Consider the following 23,517-nt stretch of genomic DNA (forward strand, 5'->3'; position numbering starts at 1 on the left):
TCAGGTTTTTACATTTTATTAAAAAATAAATGTTGGGGGAACTTTAAATGTTCTGATCAGATGTTGTCTGGTATGTTTGGATTTGCTGGGCTGTGAGAGAGGGCGTGGTTTTCTTGAGCGACTGCAAGAAGTGCGTGTGTTTGATGCTAGACGCGTCCATGTTTTCTTCTAACGCCAGCAGAGCAGCCTGGGAAACAAAAAAACAACAGCTCTCAGATATACGCCGCATTCGAAAAAACAGGAAATCTTACATTTCTGACCTGATCTGAGACTTTAGCGTGAGGAGCGCTATGAAGTGCGTTCTATTACCTCTTTGCAAAGATTTTCCAGGTCAGCTCCAGAATAAAGATCAGTCCCAGCAGCCAGCTCCTCCAAACACACGTCGGCGTCCACAGGCATGGACTTTGTGCACACCTTCAGGATGGCCAGGCGGGCCTAAACAAAAAGCATCACACATTTATAAATCCTCAATTTGGAAATTCTATGAATGCCATGACATCAAGGTTTTTCTGTCTGGTATCTCTCCTTTGAATTTTTGGCACTCCCTCAAAGCTCCCATGAGCCTGCCTTTGTGATGGTTTTTCAAAAATCTTTTATTATTATTTATTTTATTCACTTTGTTATTGTTCTATTGTTTCTAAACTATTTTAAATGGTCTTATGTTCAGTGTGTATCTTTGTATTGTTTTTAAAGAGCTTTATGGATAAAATTGAGCTGAGTTACTTGCAGAAAAACAGAAAACTAATATTTTTAACCGATAAACTGAGAAAAAATAAAGAGCTCATCCTGAACCAATCTGGACCCTAGGTCACAGTTATTTGAATGTTTATAATTACCGTGACATCTATGCTACTTTCTGTTAGCCTGTCTACGGCATTTGGCATTATATGCGAGCATTAAGCTAGCAAACCTTTGGTCAATGAAATTACATGGTTTGGTTGAACTTTTTTTATTATTATTTTTTTTAATACAACCTTTATCCAGCCAGGTAGGACACTTGAGAACAGACTTGCATTTGCAAAGCCGATCTGGCTAAAGACAGCAGTGTAAAAGTAAAATGACAGACAACACAAATACACAACAAACTAGTTATATAGTTATTTACATCATAGCATAAGGTGAATAAAACATTCATAGGCTAAAAAACTGGTACAGCAATCACATACAGTATCCCTCATAAACTATTTAAACAATAATATTGGGATGAATAAAGTATGTTTTATTATTTGCTGCCAAGTGTTCCAGCCATTTGGGGTAGAAAACTGAAAGAGGTTCCCGGTAATAAAACTGCTGGAATGGAGGGAGAGGGTGGTAGTATGCATGGTGAGCTTAGAGCAAAGGAACAGAAATTGTTGATTTGATCGAGCTTTGTTTGTATGTTTTTATTAAGTGGAGGCAACTAGCTAACCTGCTGGTCTGGTGGTGGCACATAGAGAACGTGGTCCAGTCTGCCGGGCCTCAGAAGGGCACTGTCCAAACAGTCGGGTCTGTTAGTAGCTGCTACAACCATCACGTCTTTGTTGCACACTTCCTGGCCGTCCATCTGTCAAAGAGCACAAACGTATACTAGTAGGAATTGGACTGAACTGGACTGCATACTGGTGTCAATTTCACAAAATTGATCACAAAATCAATACGCTCATAGCATAATTGTCAAAGGTTTTGGAACTTTTTGTCACAATATCAATGAAAAATACCAAGGGGCGTGCTATAAAATGTCTTTTTTTTTTCTTCATGACTGTTGATTTTCTGTCATCCAGGTCATCGTAATCCAAAAAGCTTCAAGGAAGGCAACTGGACTCTTCTTTTGTTAGTTTAATTTTTCATTTTATTATTATTATTTTTTTTTTTTGTTATTACCCAAAAAGTAAAAAAAAACAAAAACAAAACAGTCAAATTACAGTAATAGGTTATCAAAATGCAAATAAAAAAAGTGCTTAGCTTTAAAAGGAAACACAAAGCTTAAATCTTTTCAACCTCGATTTTTTGTTACATTTTTAATCAAGAAAAATAGCAATAATTAATATTGTAAAACATGATAAAATAAAATAGAATGTAATGAAATAAACAGGTTTTATAAAGTGTAATTAATGTAAAAATCCCACACACATTGTAGTGTGTTGACGTGTGCTCTTAAGAGTCACACCCTCCTGAATGATGTCAGGAGCTCAGATTTCAGGTCCGACTGGCCATTTTTCAATTCCGCTCCATGCTCCTGACAAATGTTTTTTTCATTAGTGTGTTTGGCTGTTAGTCCCGTTCATTAACCGTTTGAAAGCTCATCAACGACCTTTGCACTCCTTTTTCCACTGCACGTATGTAATTCATATTTTTGCCACAACGCAAGATAAAAACAACACCGAAAAAAAAACGAAAAAAATAAATGAATAAAACACTTGACCAAGCCAGAGCTAATAATTATACAATCCTCCACCAAGTTGGGTCACTCATAAGTTCACTGTTCTGTGTCGGCACACAAATGTCTCAAAGCAAATCAAAGCAAATTGATTTATATAGCACATTTCATAATCAAGGTAACTCAACGTGCTTTACATGATTATAAGCCTTAAAAACAAAAGAAAAAATATAAAAGCACAATTCAAAGAACTTACAGGGCAAGAAATATCATTTAAAAGTGGAAATGCTCTACAAAGCATGAGAACCTGGACTTAAAAACATTCACACTTGGGGCTGACGTCACTTCTGTTGGCAACTTCTTCCATTTGTGTGGAGCATAATAGCTAAATGCCGCTTCAGCATGTTTGCTTTGGACTCTGCGCTCTGTCGATCTCACAGCCCTTCTGGGTATATTTTCCCTAGCATTTCTTTCATGTATTCAGGAAAACCATTTTGTGATTATAGACCAGTAGCAGAACTTTCAAATATATTCATAAAGCTGACTGGGAGCCAGTGTAAAGACTTCATGTGAGGAATATGACCTCTTTGTTCTGGTCATTTTGAAAGAGCTGCAACTGTTTAATGCTCTTTTTGGGGAGTCCAGTCAGAAGACCATTAAAACAGTCAACTCTACTTGAGATAACACATGGGTGAGCTTCTCCTGGTCTGCTTGGCACATGCAAGCCTTCACTCTGGTTATGTTCTTCAGATGGTAGAAGGCAGTTTTGTAATTGATTTGATATGACTGTTAAAAGTCAGATCGGAATCCATCAGTACACCAAGGTTTTGGACTTGGTCATTGGTTTTCAAAGAGAGTGACTCCGTGTATTTACTAACAGCAATCCTCAATCTCAGTTTTTTTTAATGGCTCATCCAGTTATTTATCTGTTTTAGATAGTGACAACACCCCAATTGAACTGTAGTCATCTGGAGACACTGCTAGATATAACTGTGTGTCATCTGCATAGCTATGATAGTGAAAATTAAAGCGCTGAAGAATTTGACCCAAGGGTGTAGCATATAGGCGGCACAGTGGGCGACTGGTTAGAGCGTCAGCCTCACAGTTCTGAGGACCGGGGTTCAATCCCCGCCCCCGCCTGTGTGGAGTTTGCATGTTCTCCCCGTGCCTGCGTGGCTTTTCTCCGGGCACTCCGGTTTCCTCCCACATCCCAAAAACATGCATGAATTGGAGACTCTAAATTGCCCGTAGGTGTGAATGTGAGTGCGAATGGTTGTTTGTTTTTTATTTGCCCTGCGATTGGCTGGCAACCAGTTCAACCTCCTGCCCGATGACAGCTGGGATAGGCTCCAGCACGCCCGCGACCCTAGTGAGGAGAAGCGGCTCAGAAAATGGATGGTGTAGCATATTGTCCGCTTTTTAGGTCGCCCCAGGCGCCTCGGGAGGGACGTCTCGTTCGCGGTTGTGTTCAAGAGGAGAAGAGTTCATCAGCAAGGCGAGTTGGTGAGAGTTTAGCACAGGATTTTTATTATATAGTCAAAATCACACTTACAGAAGCTTCTGGGCTCGTATGCCGGTCACCACTTGGAGTGGATCTTGCAGTTGAAGCCTCTAATTACGTGTCTCTCTCGCTTATATAGGAAAGGTTCCCGCCTCTGTTGCGTGACCACAACTTTGTTGTTTTCGCCTCTGTTTCGCAACAGGTTTCATAAGCTTGCATTTGAGGCCTTAAAATTTTAACAATATACAGGCTGAGCAGGAGGGGTCCAAGAACTGACCCTTGAGGGACCCCATAGGTTATTGCCATTCAATGAGATTGAACACTTCCAATGGTTACAAAATAACTCCAGGTAGGCCCTGCACCATTTAAGGACTGTTCCATTTAGTCCGACCCACGTTTCCAACCTTCAGCAGTATATTATGATCTACCGTATCAAAGGCCGCACTGAGATCCAACAAGACCAGAATTGACACCTTTCCCGAGTCAGTATTCAACCTCATATCATTTAGCACTTTGATAAGAGCAGATTTTGTACTGTGATGAGTTCGGAAACCTGATTGAAATTTGTCAAAAAGTCCATTTAAGTTCAAGAAATTGCTGAGCTGTTTAAAAACAACTTTCTCAACGATCTTGGCCATGAAAGGGAGATTTGAGATGGGTCTGTAGCTTGCTAACATGGAAGCGTCCACCGTTCTATTTTTTATTTTTTTTTTGAAGAGGCTTAACGGTAGCTACTTTAAGAGCTTTAGGAAACTCGCTGACTGAAGTGAGCAATTGTTTGCTGCAAATCAGCTAGCATAGACTTCGCAATAGCTTTGAAAAAGTCAGATGGTAACATATTACATAATTGCCCCTTTAGTTGGCTAGTTTTAAAAAAATGTCACGGGCCATTTGGAGGTTTGACACTTGTGGTCTAACCTGCTCTGGAGTGTGACTCTCCTCTGCTCCCTCCACCTGGAGGATCTTCTGCGTGCCCCTCCTTTCCAGCGTCTTCAGGCCGACGCCGTCCATCTCGTCGAGGAGCACGGACAAGAGTCGAGTCTGAACGCTGTTCGCCGCCTGACCGCTGCACCGCGAGCCAATCACAGAGTCGATCTCATCCAGGAACAGGACGCACGGAGCGCAGGCCCGCGCTTGACGAAACAGCTGTACGAAAAGAGATTAGCTGTAGATGAAACAAGACAACACAGACTGCCACCTGTTGTTAAGTGAGTTAAGTTCACTGCTAGCATGTTAAGGTTCTTTTACTACTTGTTAAATGTCTCAACAGTCTTGGGCCATCATATCTTATCTGATATGCATTCATCATATCAAGCCTCGCGGGTCCTGACGTCCTCTGGCACTGGCCTTTTTAATCGCTTCTAGTGCTAGAACAAAAAAACAAAGCTTGGCCGAACGACTGCTCCCATCTCGAAAAACTCATAGGTCGGGTCGCTCGTATCTCAAGGCACTGCTGTAGATTGAGGAGACCAAGCACCTGTGACAAAGCCTTCTCTGAGTCTCCCACGTAGGGCGAGTAGAGGTCAGCGCCGCTAACGGACAGGAAGGTACAATTTGAGGCAGAGGCCGCCGCTCGGACCAGCGTTGTCTTGGCGCACCCCGGAGGCCCGTAGAGAAGCACGCCACGCGGCCGACGCAGACCCAGGCGGGAGAAAGCTTCGGGGTACATCACTGGCCATTCGATACTCTTCAAATGTTCACATGCAAACACACAGAGTAAGACAGAATGAATGGAAAGCAAGTAACAGCAGCAGACCAAAAAGTGAAACCCAATCCTTCACCTACTCACTGTTATCGTGCTCAAGCCAAAGCAGTAAAACTATCTTATAATCAGTTCAGTTTCGTTTAGCCCTCAACCCACAATTTAGAAAGTGCTCTTACTAGGATGCAGTGAGGGTTTGCACCACTCCAACCTTCAACCACTGAAAGTGTGCAGGAGTGAATGATTCCATAATTCACGGGAAATTTTCTAGGGACACTATAGTGTTAAGATGCCACCTGCTGGCTCAAAACCAGAACGCAGCTCCCGAACGCTCCTCACCCAAAGACGGGTGGATTTCCCATGAGGCAAGCACTGGCAGTTGCCTGGGGCTCCCCAAATGGCTCATACAAAAACGCAATAATAAAGTTTTCTTGGGTTTAAAGCAAGTATTAGTGTTTTGATCTTGATTCATGCGCTTAAAAAAACTAAATTCTGGATCCATCATGAACATTTCTAGTGCACCCCCCTCTCATCTCATGCAATGGACTAGTCCATCTTCTTACTGCGCACGTGCAAACTTGAATCAGGCTCTGTTTTAATCAAAAAATTCCGAAGGTTTCAACCTTTTTCAGGGTGACACCAAATGTGTGCAACCGAGCGCTGCTACTGCGCTCTTACTCGCAGTAGCACTGCTGTCAGTGTCAGCTGAGGAGGATGCAGAAGAGAGGATTTGAGCAGTGCCATATATGTAAACGCAGAATGTTCAATACGGCTCTTGGATTTGAAGTGTCTGGGCAGTGGACTGTCTAACCCACCGCATGATATATTCTAACCATGATGTAAGGTTTTGATTTCACCTGTCTCAGTTTCACTTTAATGTCATCAAGACCGCCGACCTGCTCCCAGGTCACAGGAGAGAGATCCGTCCGGCCCAGGCTGCTCCGCAGGCAAGAAGGTCGCACCAACTTCTGAGCTTCAAGGAAATGTTTCAGTAGCAACGTCTGCTCCCCTGAACCCTGTGTGAAAAGATGACAAGGAAGTTTTACACTGAACTTCACTTGACTGACATAAAACGTTTTGTTTAACCAAGTTTGTAATTGCTGGAAGCAAAGCACTTAAAAATGGAGAGGACCAGAAAGCATCAAAAACCATGCATCTGGCATGTACACAATCATGAACCCATGTTACATAAATGAATGTATTCAGTAACTCAATTATTCATTACAAACAAGCCACCTCATCAATAGTATTAGCTAGCATATAAGCCGTTTTTTTTTAAAATTAATTTAATGAGAAATTGCCTGTAGGTGTGAATGTGTGTGCGAATGGTTGTTCGTTTCTATGTGCCCTGCGATTGTCTGCCGAGCAGTTCAGGGTGTACGCCCGAAGATAGCTGGGAGAGGCTCCGGCACGCCCGCGACCCTGATAAGTCATGATAAAGCGGTACAGAAAATGGATGGATGGATAAATAAACAACATTTCAACGTTCACAAACAATTTTCAGCATAAGAAGAATATACAGCATATATACATAATCATAAACAGTTTAAGTATTGCGAGTGAGTGATATGAGTGATCAGTCTAGTATATAAAATTATCGAATTATAACTATGCACATATAGAATGTGAAAGGAAGGTGGCATACGTGGAGATAACCCACGCAAGCACAGGGAAAACATGGCAAACGCACAAAGGAAGGCCAGGGCCCAGATTGGAACAACAAACCTCACAAGTGTAAGGCAGACATGCTAACCACTTTCCCACCGTGTTGCCATGAATGAACTTTTCTACGTGATTCAAATCTATCGAGACGCATCCGTGCAACAAGATGATCCATATGATGCACCGCCGGATTTACCTTTGCGTTTTCCCGCATAGCATGCATGGCGGCCTCCCTGCACAGGGCGCTGAGGTCTGACCCGACATAACCTGTAGTTCTCTGTGCCAGCGCTGTCATATCCACGTTGCGACACACTGGCATCTTCTCGCACAGAACCGACAAGATAGCTGCTCTCTGCCTTAAGGTGGGAGGCCCAATGATAACCTAAAGATATGGCAACATGTCTCTATTTTGTTTTTACACATCTGTGATAAGGCGCACAATAATGTAAGTGGGTGTATTTTTGTACTTCTCTGTCAAATCTTCCAGGCCTGCGCAGGGCCGGGTCTAAGCCGTCCGGACGGTTGGTGGCACCGATGACGAGGAAGCGATCCGATCGGTCCGCCCCATCCATCAGCGTGAGGAGCTGAGCCACCAGGCGGTTCTCCGGTGCGGACGAGCCGCTTCTTCTCGGGCAAAGAGAGTCCAACTCGTCCAAAAAGAGTACGCATGGACCCTCCTCTGCTGTGCTGCGTGCCTGCGCGAACACGCCTCGCAACAGCTCCTCGCTCTCGCCCGGGCGTGACCGCACAACCTGGAACATTCAATTACATGGATACGGTTAGACAGATGTGGAATATCTGATATAAAATGATATACAATGATAAAATGAGGAATTATAATACTGAATATATATGCATAATATTGCACATGGAAAGTAATAGTTGAACAATTAGTACAAATTGAGAGGTATAAATATGGATCATAAAATAACTGTACAGCATGTATGCTAATATAATACCAGTATATCAAATCAATATTGAAAGGCTATTAATCTTTTCCAGCTCCCCCAAAAAAGAACCACGGTTTTATTGTTGCGTCTTTTTAATAAAGAAAAATAGCACTACATTGTATCATAAAAACATATTATAAAATAAGAGAATGTGAAGAAATAAATGAAGAAAGGATATTCCTCTATTATAAGATACTTCTTCCCAAAAATGGATTGCGATTTACTTCAAAAATTCCTGCACAGTTAATCGGGGTTGTATGATGACAGAGCAAAATGAGCATCAAAATGACTTTGACCTCTGGCCCTCTGACCACCACCAGGGCGGCGCCAACTTCTCCGACCACTTTCCGAACCAGCTGGGTCTTCCCGACGCCTGGCGGCCCCACGAGCAGCACGCCTCTGGGACACGACACCCCGAGAGAAGCCAGGGTGCCAGGATAGAGAAGCGGCAGCTGCAGCATCTCTCTCAGCGACGCGCTCACCTAGGGGGCATTTTCCAAGCAAACTGTCAGAGGTGGCGAAAGTCCTCACATTTGAGATGAAGTGCAGTATTGCAGTACAGGTATTTTCCACGTCAGATGTTCTGAAGTGCTTTATCTCGGCTGTGAAGAAACACGGCTCATTCAAACGCTGACCTCCTCCAGGCCCCCCAAAGGCACTGTGACCTGGCCCTGCAGAAGGCTCTTGAAGTGCCTGACAGTTTGGATGCCAGCGATCTCCACACTCGTTTTGGAGGCGACGAGTCCGGCTGCGTTAGTATCCGGATAGAGGTTTTCGATGACAACGTATCTAATGTCCGTGTCGAAATCCTCCAGGTTTATGACATGGCTCCTGTGCACCAAAGCCCCTTTCAGCATGTCTTTCACAAGCTCATGAACAAAACGAGGAGGGCTGTTTCTCTTGAATTCAACACTTCGGACGACCACGCTTATCTTCATTCCTTTCAGTTCGGGACACGGGACGAGCGCGACTTGCTCGGGATCCAGAGTGAGGCGTGACGGTGGACGCCTGATGAGCGACGGCGAGCAGCACTTCATGTCCGCCTGCAGGAAGCCCTCGGCCAGGTCAGACCGGGGCCAGGCGGTGCACAGGCAGCTTCCCCCGGGAAGAGACAGCAACACCGGGGAGCCCGCACTGAAGCCCAGCGCCGACATCAAACCCGGACCGAGCCTGCACCTCTGCGAGCCCCGATCTGATGGTTCCACTGACAACAGCTTCAGAGACGTCATCATTAAGAAAGGAAAAACATGACACTCGGGACTGAAGTGCTAAACTCCACTGTTAGCTATGCTATTAGCCGGCGGCTACAAGCTACGAATCATAAGTCGTCGGTGAGCATTTACATTCAAAAGCAACCGTTTTACTTCTTAATAATACACTTGTATATCATTCCCGAATCATATTTATGATATCAATACTGTACTGCAAGGGAAGAAGTCATGTTTACAGTGAACAATTGACGGGAAAACGTGTGGCGTGAAAACAAGATGGCCGACCACAACGTCTTCCTGACCACTGACTTCCGTTGTGACAAAAACATGATTTCAACCAATAGAAATATACACTACACTTTTTGTAATCGTAATTGATAATGTAGCTATTGTTCTTTTTATTTACATTAATATTATGAAATAATATCATAATATTAACCATCGAATTTGAATCTATATTGTCATTGCACAGTGTAGTAGTAGTGGTAATAATAATCATAATCATAATAAAAGAGCAACAATAATATTGATAATAATGCATTATTTGATTATATTTATTATGCAATCAAGTGCTAGTTAAAATAATTCATCGCACTAACTATCAGACTGAAACAAATCTAATTTGTACATAAGAGAATAGAACTTTATTGTCACTGTCACAGGAACAATGAAAATTAGTTAGGCATCTCACAATTTGCAGCGTTGAGGTAAAAGAAAATTAAAATACAGGCACACAATTATCAAAAGACACTTATTTACAGAAAAAAAAATAGTTTGCTTGTGGGAGCGTGACCATATTATGATTTGGTAGTTACGCTATTCGCAAAACAAAACCCTGGCAAGTAGGAAAATTGTAATTGGTGTCAAGGAAGTATGTTGAAGCGATATGTCTCCACTGAGAGATGAAGATCTCTGTATGTTGGGGAGCAGCTACTGTTTCTTTAGCCTGGGTTGTTAAGGGAAGTTATGGAGAGTCTTTGCCGCAAATGATCTGTAACCCATTTATTTTTAAAGGTCCCATGCCATTAAAATCTATATTTCCCCACTGTTTTATGCATAGCATAGGTCAAAATGAGTCTGTGACATGGTTTGACATCTTTGCGGTCGACAGGAAAACGAGCTGATCAGAATCAGGCGTTGTTGCAATGTAGTTTGGTACTATTATTCAAGTACCTGCCCTCTTCGTGGTTGCTAGCCACCCACTCAACTCAAATTTGCCGGACACTGTATTGCAACAGCGATTGTCACAGTTTGTGGGCACCCCGAACATTTTGCTAACTCCTGCTACCATTACCTGGACTGTACGAAAAAAGAGCAATCAGAGCAACACTTATTTACTTACTGAATATTGATAAGAAATCCGGCCGTCTCATCCACTACAATAGCTTGAAAAAGGGCATCCTGGGCATTTCCAACCCATCTTGTCTAGCAAACCTGATAAAATGACATCAAAGATTGTAATTTATTTTTTTAAATAGATGCTATGAAAGTGTTTTTTTTTTTTTTTTTTGCTATTTGCGGCACTTTTCTTTTTTTTTTAAACTTTGTTTTGGTTGTTCAACATCGTAGCCACGTGACTGTCACTTTGGCCTTCCTCAAGTGTGCTGAGAAGGAAATGCAGCCAGTTGAATCAAACCTATCTTCAATCTTCCAAAAGTGATGCTGTGCTGTATATACAAAGCTTGCCTTTAGGTTTAATAGTGTGTGTGGGGGATATAAAATGAAAGCCATCCTGTGGTCACCGCCTGTCTGGGTTTTGATCGACGCTAACCCTTTAATTCGATTGTACGTCAGTATGTGACGTGATTATCTCTTCTGCTCCCCGGGGTGGTCATGAGTACAAGTCACGTGGTTGGCTATTTATCCATAAATAGTGCAGAGGCGGCGCGATCCGGAGAGCGGAAGGTCGTTGTGCGAGTGTGCGTGGACGTGCAGTGGGCAGGCGCTCGAGTGGAGTGTGGAGAGTGGCACGGCTGCAGGCCTCCCCTACCAACTTGTGAGACTCGACTTCAACTGTTGACCCGGTGGAGCGGCTTAAAAAAAAAAAAAAAGTAAAAAAAAAAAAAGGCAAGTCTGGCTTTAACTCAGTCAATACTTCAGTTTGTAGGCGAATCAATGCAGCACAATGCAAACTACAGCGTGTCATTCAGTGATTTAACCTTCTCTCTGCTGACCTTTTTTTGTGTGTGTTAATGCAAATGTAATGAAACTTCCCAAGGCTGTGTTTTTAAAAAAATTATAATTTTTATCAGATTTTCCAATGTGTAACTGCAGGACTTTTAAGTATATCTGTTTAGTCTTTAGATCAAATTGTACCTTTTTGATTTACTTTGGCCATTTTGTCAATTTCAAACCCATGAAAATGACATTTTTGAAATCCTTATTTACTGGCTTGAATCATGCATACATACCAGATTACATCGTTTATACATCTTCAGACAAAGGAGCAATTGAATTTGCTCGTCTTACTATCAATTAGAGACATTTAATGGCTTACTGCTCTCTAAATGAGCAAATGAATGACAGTTTGGATTTGAGAAGTAAAGGTACACTCTGCTGACCATGGAGAAAACGTACATTTTATTGAAGAATAACCTCCCCCCCCTGCTGGCTGTAGAAAACTTATTAATACAGTGGACCCCCGCTATTTGCATCGGAAAGGGACCGAGCCTGACCGCGGGAAACGAATTTCGGCAAATAGTCGACACGCTCCTAAAACTGTTTATAGTAGCTTATATTAATAGTTGAAACCGTAAATATTCCACAAAATATGAGTCCAAAAGAGTTGAATAGCATTTAAATGGCTTACAAACATCTTCAAATATTGCTCTACCCTTAAAAAGTCCATCCAGTATACATCTTACGCTAAGCGCAACAGTGGATGGCGCCTTATTTACTGAAGCCAAATAATAACAACGTAAGCTTTTGCTTTTCGACAGGTTTAGCGACGATCCGGTGAGTGGTCGTAACAGATTCCACTGGTTTCGACGCCATATTTAGTCCTAGTTTTGTACATTTTTTATACAAGAACTGATGTTAGTTACAAAAAAAAAAAAAACGTCAAACGTTTTAAAAATTGCCGGAAAGGTCGTGAAATCCAACAATGCCTGAGTGGTGAATGAATGAATGAATGACTACATGATCATTTAACACAGTGAATGTCCTCTAAACGCCATTGATATCGTGCCTCCTCTGCCACTCTTTCCGGGTCATCCTGTTTTCTCAGAATCCACAATGCGCAAACAAAGCCTGTTTGCGTTGGAAACTGCGCGTCCTCAGATGTCCCCGTTTAATCCTCAAAACATTTGACGTCCCTGCGTAACTTTCTCCCCTTGCTGGCCGCTCAGCAGCCAGAACGCGCTTGGCACACTTTGCGTCTGTGCCGTCATAATTCCAGATCTCGCGACCGAGCCACAGTGTGTGAGATCAGGCCTGGGACCTGTGTGTGTGCGTGCGTGCGTGTCCTGCAGAGCTGAGCTGTCACTGTGCTAGGTCTGCTGCGTCTCCTGGAACGCACAGCCAGGGTGTGTGTCCGTGGCATCAAGGCCTGTTTGTGTTATTTATCAGCAAAATCGGTGTTAACTTGGCACTCGACTCTGCTCGCCAGACCCCAGAAGGAGTCGCCGGGCGGACGCTCCGTGGCCATGTCGACCCTCTTGCACTGCATCTCCAGCTCGTCTCTCACTGTGCTCCAACGAGGCGTACGTCAGAAAATACCAGCGAGGAGGAATTTCAGGACCTTCCCTGTGTTATGGGACCAAAACGCCTCCAAAGGTAGGATAAATGTAGCTTTAGTAAAAAAAAAAAATATATATATATATATATCGACTTCTTTGCATAATAGAGGCCTGTGTGTGGTTTTGGATTGGTCCTGGAATCTGATTTTAGAAACGACTTATGCCAGAAGTGTGACCGGGGGTGGAACACTGGTTGAAAAGTTGCTGCCATGTTTTCTTTACTGCTAACATGTGAGAGGTCAGATAAAGGTGACCTATTAAAAGTTTGCTCTCTCTGGAGAACCCTCATCGAAAATAAATAAAGCTTTTCCTATTTATGCGCTCTCTGTTTGGATCCAAATGTTTAAGGAGAGGTTGTGCAAGTTTTCCACCACAACTTTGCAAAGTTGCCCATGCGCCGCTATCTGTGTCGGAGTGCAGCAGGCCTGAGCCACGCTGGCTGGGAGCCAATCACCTGCTAATAGTGTCGCCATGGCAGCGAGGTCACGGCACCATTTATGGAGAGAAATGTTAACCCGACACTGGTCTCAGCCATTCACACGCAGTTGGACTCTAACGCTTGGAGAAACAAAAAAAAGTACAGGACAGTGGGGGAACGGGCTGGACTGCAAATGGTGCAAATCTGCGGATAATTGACGGCCATTATAATTGCATTGAAAAAAAAAAAATCATTATCATTTTTTTTAAACCCCCCAATATTATTGGGGGACGAAAGCACATATAAACCAATTCCGGGTTGGTTCCCAACCACCCCACCCCCCCAAAATAAAATTAAAATAAAACATTTAAAAAAGTTTGGAAACATTTGGAAAAGGAATAATTGAAAATAAAAAACATAAATAGTTGAATCTGCAGGTGCCGGAAAGAAAAATGCCACAAAGTATATAAAAAAATCAATAAAAAATTAAAATCTGACAGTTCAATAGTAAAAAATATAACAACTTTTATTTCAAATTCGTTTTTATATTTAAAAAAAGTTTAATGAGTTTTTTATTTACCGTAAAAGTGTAGATAAAATTAAATGTTATAAAATATCACATGATTTTTTTTAAATAAAAAATATAATTTAACTAAAGTTGAATGTTACAAGCTATCACACTTTTTATTTTAAATTATTTTTTAATGTAAAAAGGTTTTTAAAAATTGTCACAATTTTGTTATCTGTAAAATGGTAAAACAGAAAATGGTAAATGTTGATGTTAGTGGCATAATTTGAATTCTTTATTTAAAAAAAATAATTAAATAATATAATATAAATCACTGATGGTGTAGTGGCACACTCGCCTGACTTTGGTGCGGGCAGCGTGGGTTCGGTTCCCACTCAGTGACGGTGCGAATGGTTGTCCGTGTCTATATGTGCCCTGCGACTGACTGGCGACCAGTTCTGGGTGTAGTCCGCCTTTCGCCCGAAGTCAGCTGGGAGAGGCTCCAGTGCCCCGCGACCCTAACCAGGATAAGTGGTGTTGAAAATGGATGGATAATATAATATAATACAAATACAATTATTTTAATTAAAATTAATCTCAATCTGAGATTTTGACTTTTTTATTTTGTTGTAATTTTTATTACTGTATGTGGCCATCATTGGAAAACATTTGGACATCCCTGGTTTACAAGATGACAGTTCTAATCTGTGGCATGACACCTGGGCAAATCTGTTTTTTGGTGTGGGGGGAGCATATCAAAGAGTCTCGTAACATCACAAACAGCATTTTTGTATTCAAATTTGAATTAAAAAAAAACAACCTGAAAACAACACATCTGTGGTGTGTTCTCCAGGTGTTCTCTACAAGGATCTGGTGGTCGGCGTTCCCAAGGAGACGTTCCAGAACGAGCGACGTGTGGCGTTGTCGCCTGCCGGGGTGCAGGCGCTGGTCAAGCAAGGCTTCAGCGTGAAGGTGGAGAGCGGAGCCGGTGAGGACTCCAAGTTCTCCGACCAGCAGTACAAAGATGCAGGCGCCAGCATCACTGATGTCAAAGGAGTCCTTGGATCAGACCTGGTCCTCAAGGTAACCCTTCCTTTTAACCTTTCAGCTGTTTTAACATTTGACAGCATTTAAAGCGGTTGTGTTCTGCTGTAGGTTCGAGCACCCAGTCTGAGCGAGGCAGACCTTCTGAAGCCAAAATCCACCCTGGTGAGCTTCATCTATCCAGCTCAGAATCCAGAGCTCATGAAGAAGCTGTCAGAGCGGAAGAGCACAGTGTTGGCCATGGATCAAGTGCCCAGAGTCACCATCGCGCAAGGCTACGACGCGCTCAGCTCCATGGCCAATATCGCCGGGTGAGGGCCATGAGAAATCAAATTGACTTCATTGGATACATGATGAGATCCAAGAGAAATTATTTTACAAAGATGCTAATGCTCAGTCCAGGGCGTATGCTGCCTCTCGCCCAAAGTCAGCTCAAATAGTCTCCAGTTACCAGCCTCATATGGCATTTGACATCTATCATTGGGAAAATGCCACAGAAAATAAAGGCCGGGATTGCCACCTACAGGCTACCAAGTACCATTGTTGTCAGTGTGCCCTCGACCAAGCCCTGCCGCGAATAGCGGAAATTGGCGAGCTGGCACCAAGATGCCGCAAGAGGGTGCCAAAGCCCTACTCTTGTCAAAATGAAGCTCCTCAACTCACTTCAACATACAGTAGTTCCTCGGCAAGAAGATGCCACAGTATTGGAGCAAAGCACTAGTTTTGTCAAAATGGAGCTCCTCAACTCACTTCAACATACAGTAGTTCCTCGGCAAGAAGATGCCACAGTATTGGAGCAAAGCACTAGTTTTGTCAAAATGAAGCTCCTCAACTCACTTCAACAGAGTTCATTGTCAAATGAATACCGTGTGTTGTTCCAGAGGTTCTATCAGTAACGTGGGTGTTTTTTGCTTTGTAGGTACAAGGCTGTAGTTCTGGCTGCCAACCACTTTGGTAGATTCTTCACCGGTCAGATCACAGCGGCAGGAAAAGTACCACCAGCTAAGGTAAAGGCCACATTCAAGATTCTTTTTGTCTTCGTGTCGTCTCATTGCGGCTTTTGCATCCGAAATGTGCTGACTTCAGGTCCTGGTCATCGGAGGAGGTGTCGCGGGTTTAGCAGCAGCGGGGGCAGCCAAATCCATGGGAGCCATTGTGCGAGGATTTGACACAAGGTAGAAGTTTGAAACGGCATTCATTCGTTATCCTTGATATCTAGTTAGTAGGAGGCTCTTTGTCCTCACTTGTTGGACAACTTACTACAATACTACAAGTAGTAGAACGACTACGGCGCACCAGCACAACAACTCGATATCGAATAATTGCTCAAACGGTTTTCCTTAAAACTGTTTCATGTCCATCAGACCAGCTGCTCTGGAGCAGTTCAAGTCGTTTGGGGCGGAGCCTTTAGAAGTGGACATGAAAGAGTCCGGCGACGGGGTCGGAGGTTACGCCAAAGAAATGTCAAAGGAGTTCATTGAAGCCGAGATGGCGCTGTTCGCCAAGCAGTGTAAAGAAGTCGACATTGTCATCAGCACCGCCCTGATTCCAGGTCGCTCAACTCCGACCCCGGCACTGCATTTTGTTTTCCGTCCGTTCCGGCTGACGCGCCAGAAAGCGGCCCATACTTTGGTCCGCAGCGAGGATTTTCTTCGTCTCATGTTTCTTGTCCTGTGTTCAGGAAAGAGGGCTCCCATTCTGATCAAGAAGGAATTTGTGGAGTCCATGAAGGACGGTTCCGTGGTGGTGGATCTGGCTGCAGAGGCGGGGGGTAACATTGAGACCACCAGGCCTGGAGAGCTGCACATTCACAAGGTGACGATTTTTTCATGCTCCAGTTGCTTGCTTTAGTGTGTCCAAATGCAAGTGGGGGGAAATAAACAAAGCAAATAATAATCGTTACTGTACTTAAGTAGCTTTTTCAGGTAGAATCTGTGCTTTACTTGGACAAAAGCACGGTTGATGCCCATTATAATTGCATTGCAAAAAAAAAAAAACAAGTTAACCCCAAAAAAATTAACCTCCAATAAGCGTTTTCGGGATTGCAAAAATGATAAGAAGTTGGGGTAACAAAATCTACAGATGCTCTTCATTTCTTTTGTTTTCTTTGAACAGAACGTGACCCACATCGGCTACATGGACCTGCCCAGCCGCTTGGCCACCCAAGCCAGCACCCTCTACTCCAACAACGTACTGAAGCTGCTGAAGGCCATCAGTCCCGACAAGGAGTACTTCCACTACGAGCCCAAAGAGGATTTTGACTACGGCACGATGGACCACGTCATCCGCGGGACGCTTGTGATGAAGGTGCGTTTGATTTGTAATCTTTAGCTCTTCTGACGCTCATTGGCGCTTCTTGCCTATCGGAGCCTCTCACGCGAACGCGACCCATGCCGAGCTTTGAATAGCTCACCAGCAACAATGTAATGAACCCCTCATTACTGACTTTTCCAGGAATCTTTAGCTCTGACACATTGTTTATGGAAGGCAAAGCATGCAACCTCAGTGTTACATATCGGTTTCGCCCTCGTTAAACTAAGCACTGCTCAGGCTGCACGAGAGAGACAATTGGTCTTCCAGAACTGCTGGTAAGCGGTTCTTGATTGCCGTTTGCGCACGCTAATCTTTAAGTTTGAGTTCGGAGTTTACCACAAGGCAAGATGTTTCGCTCTCACGCAAAACTGCTGTGTTATTTTGTTCTTGTAATTCCACCGTCCATTCTCCCCCGATCGCATGTTTTGGGTGCGCCTACAGGATGGCCAGAATACGTTCCCCGCGCCCCTCCCGAAGACCGTCCCCCCGCCGCCAGTCAAACAGAAGTCCATGGCAGAGTTGGAGGCAGAGAAAGTGGCTGCTGTTTCTCCGTTTAAACGCACAATGACCAATGCTGGCGTCTACACTACAGGTCGGGAGGACACACGCAAGCCTATTATACATTGATGCTGACACTTTTAATTACTTGTTACATAACTCACAGAGAGTTAGGCATATTCGGCTTTCAGGTGACATTTTACAACCGACCTTTTTTATCCGGTATTATGTTTTATTTTATTTTATGCAGAAGTTCTATTGCCCCCTAAAATTGATGTCAAACGGACGGCAGGGCTCGATCCCGAAAATGAAAAGCAGCGTTTCGTTGTGTGTGAAGCGAGCAGCTTAAGTAGTTGACCGCGGTTGGTCTTTGCTGACCCCTGCAGGTTTGTCCACCTGTCTGGCTCTGGGCCTCATCTCTCCCAACACAGCCTTCACGCAAATGGTGACCACCTTCGGCCTGGCTGGGATCGTGGGGTACCACACGGTGTGGGGCGTGACCCCCGCGCTGCACTCGCCCCTAATGTCCGTCACCAACGCCATCTCAGGTCCCAATTTTACGCTTGGCACTCAATCAGAATGAATTGTCCCAACTTGGGAACATCATTTGGATTTGTGGGGTGATTTCAGCGCTTGGCGTTGTGCTTCCTGAACAGGTCTGACGGCAGTCGGCGGTCTGGTTCTGATGGGAGGGGGTCTCACGCCGTCCTCACTTCCTGAGAGTCTCGCCCTTGCGGCTGCCTTCATTTCCTCCATCAACATTGCTGGTCTGACCTGTTTTTAAATTTGAACCAAAACAAATATCAATTGCAATTGTTTATTTGGCCAAATAAATGAGCACATTTGTTTCATGTTCAGGCGGTTTCCTGATCACCCAGCGGATGCTGGACATGTTCAAGCGTCCCACTGACCCCCCGGAGTACAACTACCTGTACGCGTTACCCGGGGCTGCCTTCGTCGGTGGATACGGCGCATCCGTGGCAGCTGGTTACAACATTGAACAGGTGAAAGGTCATTCGGTCAGCTCCCCACTTGTGCATCATCCTTTTTCTTCTTAAACAGCAGATATTCAAAGTCTGCACCGCACAACTAAATCAACCAATCAGCAGGCTTATCCACGTCGCTGCCGTTAGTCACTGTTGTTGTGCTCAGGCCAAATCAATACAAGTATTGCTTGGAGCCTCCTGGTGCCAACGAACTATGTTGAAGTGAGTTGAGAAGTTTCATTGAGACAATTCATGCTATCCCGCCGTATGGTGGCATATTAGTGTCAATGAGCTATGTTGAAGTGAGTTGAGGCGATTCATTTAGACAAAACAAATGCTATGCAGCCATCTTGAGGCATCTCGGTGCCAAGGGATAATGTTGAAGTGAGTTCAGGAGTTTCATTTAGACAAAAGTAGTGTCAAGGAATTAGGTTGAAGTGAGTTGCGAAGTTTCATTGAGTCAATTCATGCTATCCCGCCGTATGGTGGCATATTAGTGTCAATGAGCTATGTTGAAGTGAGTTGAGGCGATTCATTTAGACAAAACAAATGCTATGCAGCCATCTTGAGGCATCTCGGTGCCAAGGGATAATGTTGAAGTGAGTTCAGGAGTTTCATTTAGACAAAAGTAGTGTCAAGGAATTAGGTTGAAGTGAGTTGAGGAGTTTCATGAAGACAAAAATAGCGCTTTACTGTACAGGCAATTCAAAACTTTTTCGGGGGGTGTCGATGACTTGCAGATCCAAACGGGTTTCATGTAAGGCTTACTTTCTTGGGGTCACTCCACAGATCTTCAGATGGGTCTCGGTTTGAGTTGAGGTTTCAAATTTGTGCTCTCACAACTTTTTTTCTTGTGGGTTCCACATTTGTCTTTTGGAACTGTTCAAAATTGCCTCCACCTTGAATCCGAATCCTCCATAAAATATGAATTGACAGTTGCGCATTCCTTTTCCTCTCCTATTTGCCTCTCAAAAGCTACCGTTTGAAATGATTTGAGTCCTTCCAACTGTTTTGAGGAACGTGTTTGTTTGCGGCGGTCCTCAGATGATGTACCTGGGCTCCGGCTTGTGCTGCGTCGGTGCGCTGGCAGGCCTCTCCGCTCAGGGCACCAGTCGACTTGGAAACGCGCTGGGCATGATGGGAGTCGCAGGAGGCATCGCCGCCACCCTAGGTGCCCTCAAGCCTTCCCCGGAGCTGCTGTCACAGATGTCGTTGGCCATGGCCACTGGTGGGACACTGGGTAGGTGGCCACCAGATGTTTTGATACCTAAAACAATGAGTGTGTGCTAGAACGGACAAAAATATGCGTAACAAGGCTAGTAAAAGCTGTGCTTGGTCATGCATGAATGTTAACCATTGTAATAATTTACACATGCATGAGTCAAATGCCCTCTCCTGAGACTACAAATTGAAATTCACACGACGTTCGGACCAATTGAGTGGAATGGGATCGTGAACTGCGGCATATCCGATGATCGCTCACGAAACATTAACGAACACTTTCTCAACCCTTATTGAGCCAAGGCAGCCATTTTACATCGGAAAAGTCTCACGGCGCGCCACCAAAAAAAAAAGGTCATTAATACTTCATGATGATCTCGTCTTAAATTCCTGACAAATTGACTTACTTGGTTTGAAATCTTGGCCTGGTTCATTCCACAAAAGTTGATGCAGTTACAGGAAGCCATGATTAGTTCTGTTGTACGGATGGCATGCACAGGTTGCGCGCGCCTCCTGCCATCTCATGCACGAGCATTTCGTTGTTCGGCCTTTCACTATACATTGTTGGCACAGATAGATGAACAAACAGACAGTTGTATAATTTCTAATTGTGTGAGAACATTGACCATTGTCGGCCGACTTAGACGTGGTTCTTTAACGGTGTCATCGGTCGGCTTGAACTTTGCATCCCTCTCGACAGTCCCGAGAGTGAAAAAGTTCCAAACTCAAGACCATTTCTGAGTGTCGTAACGGACATTTAAAACCCGAGGATGATAAATGATGTTTAGCGCAACCCTCTTGGCTTTGATGGGTCATTTTGTTTGGAGAGGGGAAATGGAGGAGCGGCGACTAATCATGCTTGACTGTTTGTTTTGCTCTTTGAAGATCAGGCCCAATTAGCTCAGACTAGAGAAACACAAAACAGGTGACTGGCCTTTTTTTCATCGCGCTGTCTAACTCGGCCAAGGACGTTGACTGAAATCGCTCTCTGCTGGCGCGCAGGTTTGACCATTGCCAAGCGGATCGAAATCTCGGACTTGCCTCAGTTGGTGGCGGCGTTCCACAGCCTCGTGGGCCTGGCTGCGGTTCTCACCTGCGTGGCGGAGTACATGATCGAGTTCCCCCACCTCGACGCTCACCCGGCCGCCGGCGTGCTCAAGACGGTGGCCTACTTGGGCACGTACATCGGAGGTGTCACCTTTAGTGGATCGCTGGTCGCCTATGGCAAGCTGCAAGGTACTTAACGCGGCGTGAGTCAAGCATTTGGGGAGCACGAGCGCATGTTTTGAAGAACTGATTTTACATGTTGTGATGACTGTTTTGGATTTTTCAGACAGAGTAATCATCCGCGTTGTCTGTTCCTGATTGCGTCTTTGATCATCCCAAAGCCAAAATGATCCTCAAGGAAATCCATGTCTCGATTTAGACTGTGCCGTGCCGGGCACATTCGCTCGTTGTCGTGCGAGTGATTTCAACCCTTTCATGCTGTACACACAGTATGTTCGAAGAATATCCTCGTCATAATCTTCTTCATCAAATCATCAACGCTTCTTTCCAAAATGTATTAAATGCATCAATGTTTCAGAGAAAAGTTGTTTTTATACATTTTAAACCACTTGTTTTTTTTTTAAATTTCGCTAAATTACTGATCCTTATGTGTAGTAGTGTATGATCGTTAATATACTGTTTTACTCTTTTACTGTTTTGTGATCCTCCCAAAGACCAACAGGTGCAAGTTTCTGTGGGCACCTGCGCAAATGTGGCGGAACATAGACAGTTCTCACGACTGATTTGTGATCCCTCTTGCACATGTTACCACTAGTGTCCCATCAAAAATGATGGCATGTACAGTTTTACACTTTCAAGATTACATAACATTCTTAAATCCATTTTAGAAGACACAGAAAAGCCTTACTGTACACAACTTTGGAGTGAATTACATTTTTTAATGTTTACATTTTGGGCCTCGTTTGGAAACGTCATCAAATTTCAGGGTGAAAGGATGACATTTTTTTTTGTTATTGCTTTCAAATGTCAAAACTATGTGAGGATTAAGAGGAACACACGTGAAGCTTTCTGGTCTCTCGGAGAACAGAATGGCTGTCTTGATTTCTGGAATGGCGTTCTTCATTAGACCATCTGCATGTTTGTAGACACCGACGAACAAGAGAGCGTGCGTAACATGTTGCGTCTCGTCGTGGTCTTCCCTTAGAACAAACAGAGAGAAGACCAAAATGAAATGTGCGTGTGACCGATTCCCTTTGCAGGCATCCTGAACTCTGCGCCTCTCCTGTTGCCCGGCCGTCACATGTTGAATGCCGGTCTTATGGCGGCGTCGCTCGGTGGCATGGTGCCCTTCATGCTTAGCTCGAGTTACGGCACCGGAATGGGATGTCTACTCGGGGTGTCCGGGCTGTCCACTGTTATGGTGAGTTTCCACTAAGACGACTACGACACGAGTACTGCAAGAAAGAGTTGTTTTCAAAGTACATATTCAAATGTGAATGTTGACCAATGTTCTCATGGGCACCAAAAGCAAAGCCAATTGCAGACTGTCATGCTACATACTGGCACAATTTGTGACATCATAAACCTGATCGATCGGGACGCAATGATGTTTTTTCCGACCGATACCGAGTACCAACCGGGTAACGACCTGTCATGACTGACATTTGAACATCAAACTGTTCGCACACGTAAATGTTGCCGGTAACGCGAGGCATTTCAGTTATGCGGTGTGTCTGTCTGAACACTAGGGGGCACTTTGCAGCGCATAATTTGCGGTCAGCTGACAAAGCGTTGTCATCCATGTTTGCCTTAAAGTATCTCCACACGGCTCTTACTCCACCTGCCCGGACGGTAGAGGTCAAATTGATAAAGTGGTATCGCGTCGTGGTATCGGAGCAAGTACAGTATCAATACCGATATCACTACTGATGAACATCTTTTAACCACACTATAAACTACAAACCTGTTTAGTGTCTTGACCCATTTAAATAATGTTAATTTCCAGTAACCGTGGGCCGCATGCTTCCACAAATTATGAACACATATTCCGCAAGAGGAAGAACGTGTGTGTGCTCAGGGTGGGGAAAATAATCTTTTCTCTTCTAAGATGAACTGCATATTGACTTTGTTTCTGGTAAAACATTTCAAAAGATACCTTTACCCTTTTAAGCTTTAGTAGGTAACTTAAGTTTCAGTCAAAATAAACGCCACGTCTCTGAGCCAATCAGCAAAGAAAGATAGTTCTAATTCAAAGTTTGAGTTTTTTTTAAATGACATTCATATACTGTATATCATTATACAGTTAGGAATCGAGCCCTGCCACTAATAGCAAAATCTGCAAGCCTCCTCAAAAAAGGTTTATAATTGGCTATAGAATGCTGCAAGGTGGCGGCAAAGCACTA

At 43.9% G+C, this 23,517-nt stretch overlaps 2 protein-coding genes across 5 annotated transcripts in view; one reads left to right on the forward strand and one right to left on the reverse strand.

Annotated features, from left to right (window-relative positions):
- afg2b (AFG2 AAA ATPase homolog B) lies at positions 1 to 9,403 on the reverse strand. Of its 2 annotated transcripts, none has more exons than XM_061751431.1 (10): positions 8,807 to 9,403; positions 8,468 to 8,653; positions 7,689 to 7,973; positions 7,418 to 7,603; positions 6,417 to 6,575; positions 5,335 to 5,544; positions 4,776 to 5,003; positions 1,409 to 1,543; positions 310 to 435; positions 1 to 187 (listed from the first exon to the last, which is right to left on the reverse strand). In XM_061751431.1, the coding sequence occupies exons 1-10, from the start codon at positions 9,401 to 9,403 to the stop codon at positions 44 to 46; spliced, it is 2,256 nt and encodes a 751-aa protein (XP_061607415.1). In that variant the 3' UTR covers positions 1 to 43. The 2 variants fall into 2 exon arrangements, with proteins under 2 accessions (XP_061607415.1, XP_061607406.1); XM_061751422.1 differs by having other exon boundaries at positions 8,396 to 8,653.
- The window catches only part of LOC133467014 (NAD(P) transhydrogenase, mitochondrial-like), an 18,533-nt gene continuing 4,379 nt past the window's right edge, over positions 9,364 to 23,517 (forward strand). Inside the window, exons 1-16 of one of the 3 annotated variants that reach the window (XM_061751391.1) lie at positions 9,364 to 9,502; positions 12,990 to 13,156; positions 14,899 to 15,128; positions 15,201 to 15,400; positions 16,009 to 16,096; positions 16,176 to 16,264; positions 16,454 to 16,641; positions 16,771 to 16,904; positions 17,205 to 17,396; positions 17,844 to 17,994; positions 18,287 to 18,448; positions 18,557 to 18,667; positions 18,759 to 18,904; positions 19,931 to 20,126; positions 21,110 to 21,343; positions 22,375 to 22,535. In XM_061751391.1, the coding sequence (XP_061607375.1) occupies positions 9,459 to 9,502; positions 12,990 to 13,156; positions 14,899 to 15,128; positions 15,201 to 15,400; positions 16,009 to 16,096; positions 16,176 to 16,264; positions 16,454 to 16,641; positions 16,771 to 16,904; positions 17,205 to 17,396; positions 17,844 to 17,994; positions 18,287 to 18,448; positions 18,557 to 18,667; positions 18,759 to 18,904; positions 19,931 to 20,126; positions 21,110 to 21,343; positions 22,375 to 22,535 (2,493 nt within the window). In that variant the 5' untranslated portion in view covers positions 9,364 to 9,458. Of the gene's footprint in view, positions 9,503 to 11,272; positions 11,450 to 12,763; positions 12,907 to 12,989; positions 13,157 to 14,898; positions 15,129 to 15,200; positions 15,401 to 16,008; positions 16,097 to 16,175; positions 16,265 to 16,453; positions 16,642 to 16,770; positions 16,905 to 17,204; positions 17,397 to 17,843; positions 17,995 to 18,286; positions 18,449 to 18,556; positions 18,668 to 18,758; positions 18,905 to 19,930; positions 20,127 to 21,109; positions 21,344 to 22,374; positions 22,536 to 23,517 lie in introns of those variants that run through there. The other 2 variants (XM_061751410.1, XM_061751399.1) reach the window with 2 other exon arrangements.

The sequence above is a fragment of the Phyllopteryx taeniolatus genome, chromosome 2 (assembly GCF_024500385.1).
Source record: "Phyllopteryx taeniolatus isolate TA_2022b chromosome 2, UOR_Ptae_1.2, whole genome shotgun sequence".
NCBI classification, from domain to species: Eukaryota; Metazoa; Chordata; class Actinopteri; order Syngnathiformes; family Syngnathidae; genus Phyllopteryx; species Phyllopteryx taeniolatus.

What these genes read in the sequence shown, in the direction of transcription:
- afg2b (XM_061751422.1), bottom strand. Translation starts at nt 9,403, where the DNA reads ATGATGACGTCTCTGAAGCTGTTGTCAGTGGAACCATCAGATCGGGGC. An exon ending in AGAGTCACACTCCAGAGCAG is followed by an intron (nt 1,544 to 4,775) that starts GTTAGACCACAA and finishes GCTCTTTGACAG; the next exon opens with ATGGACGGCCAGGAAGTGTG. An exon ending in TGGAAAATCTTTGCAAAGAG is followed by an intron (nt 188 to 309) that starts GTAATAGAACGC and finishes TTTGTTTCCCAG; the next exon opens with GCTGCTCTGCTGGCGTTAGA.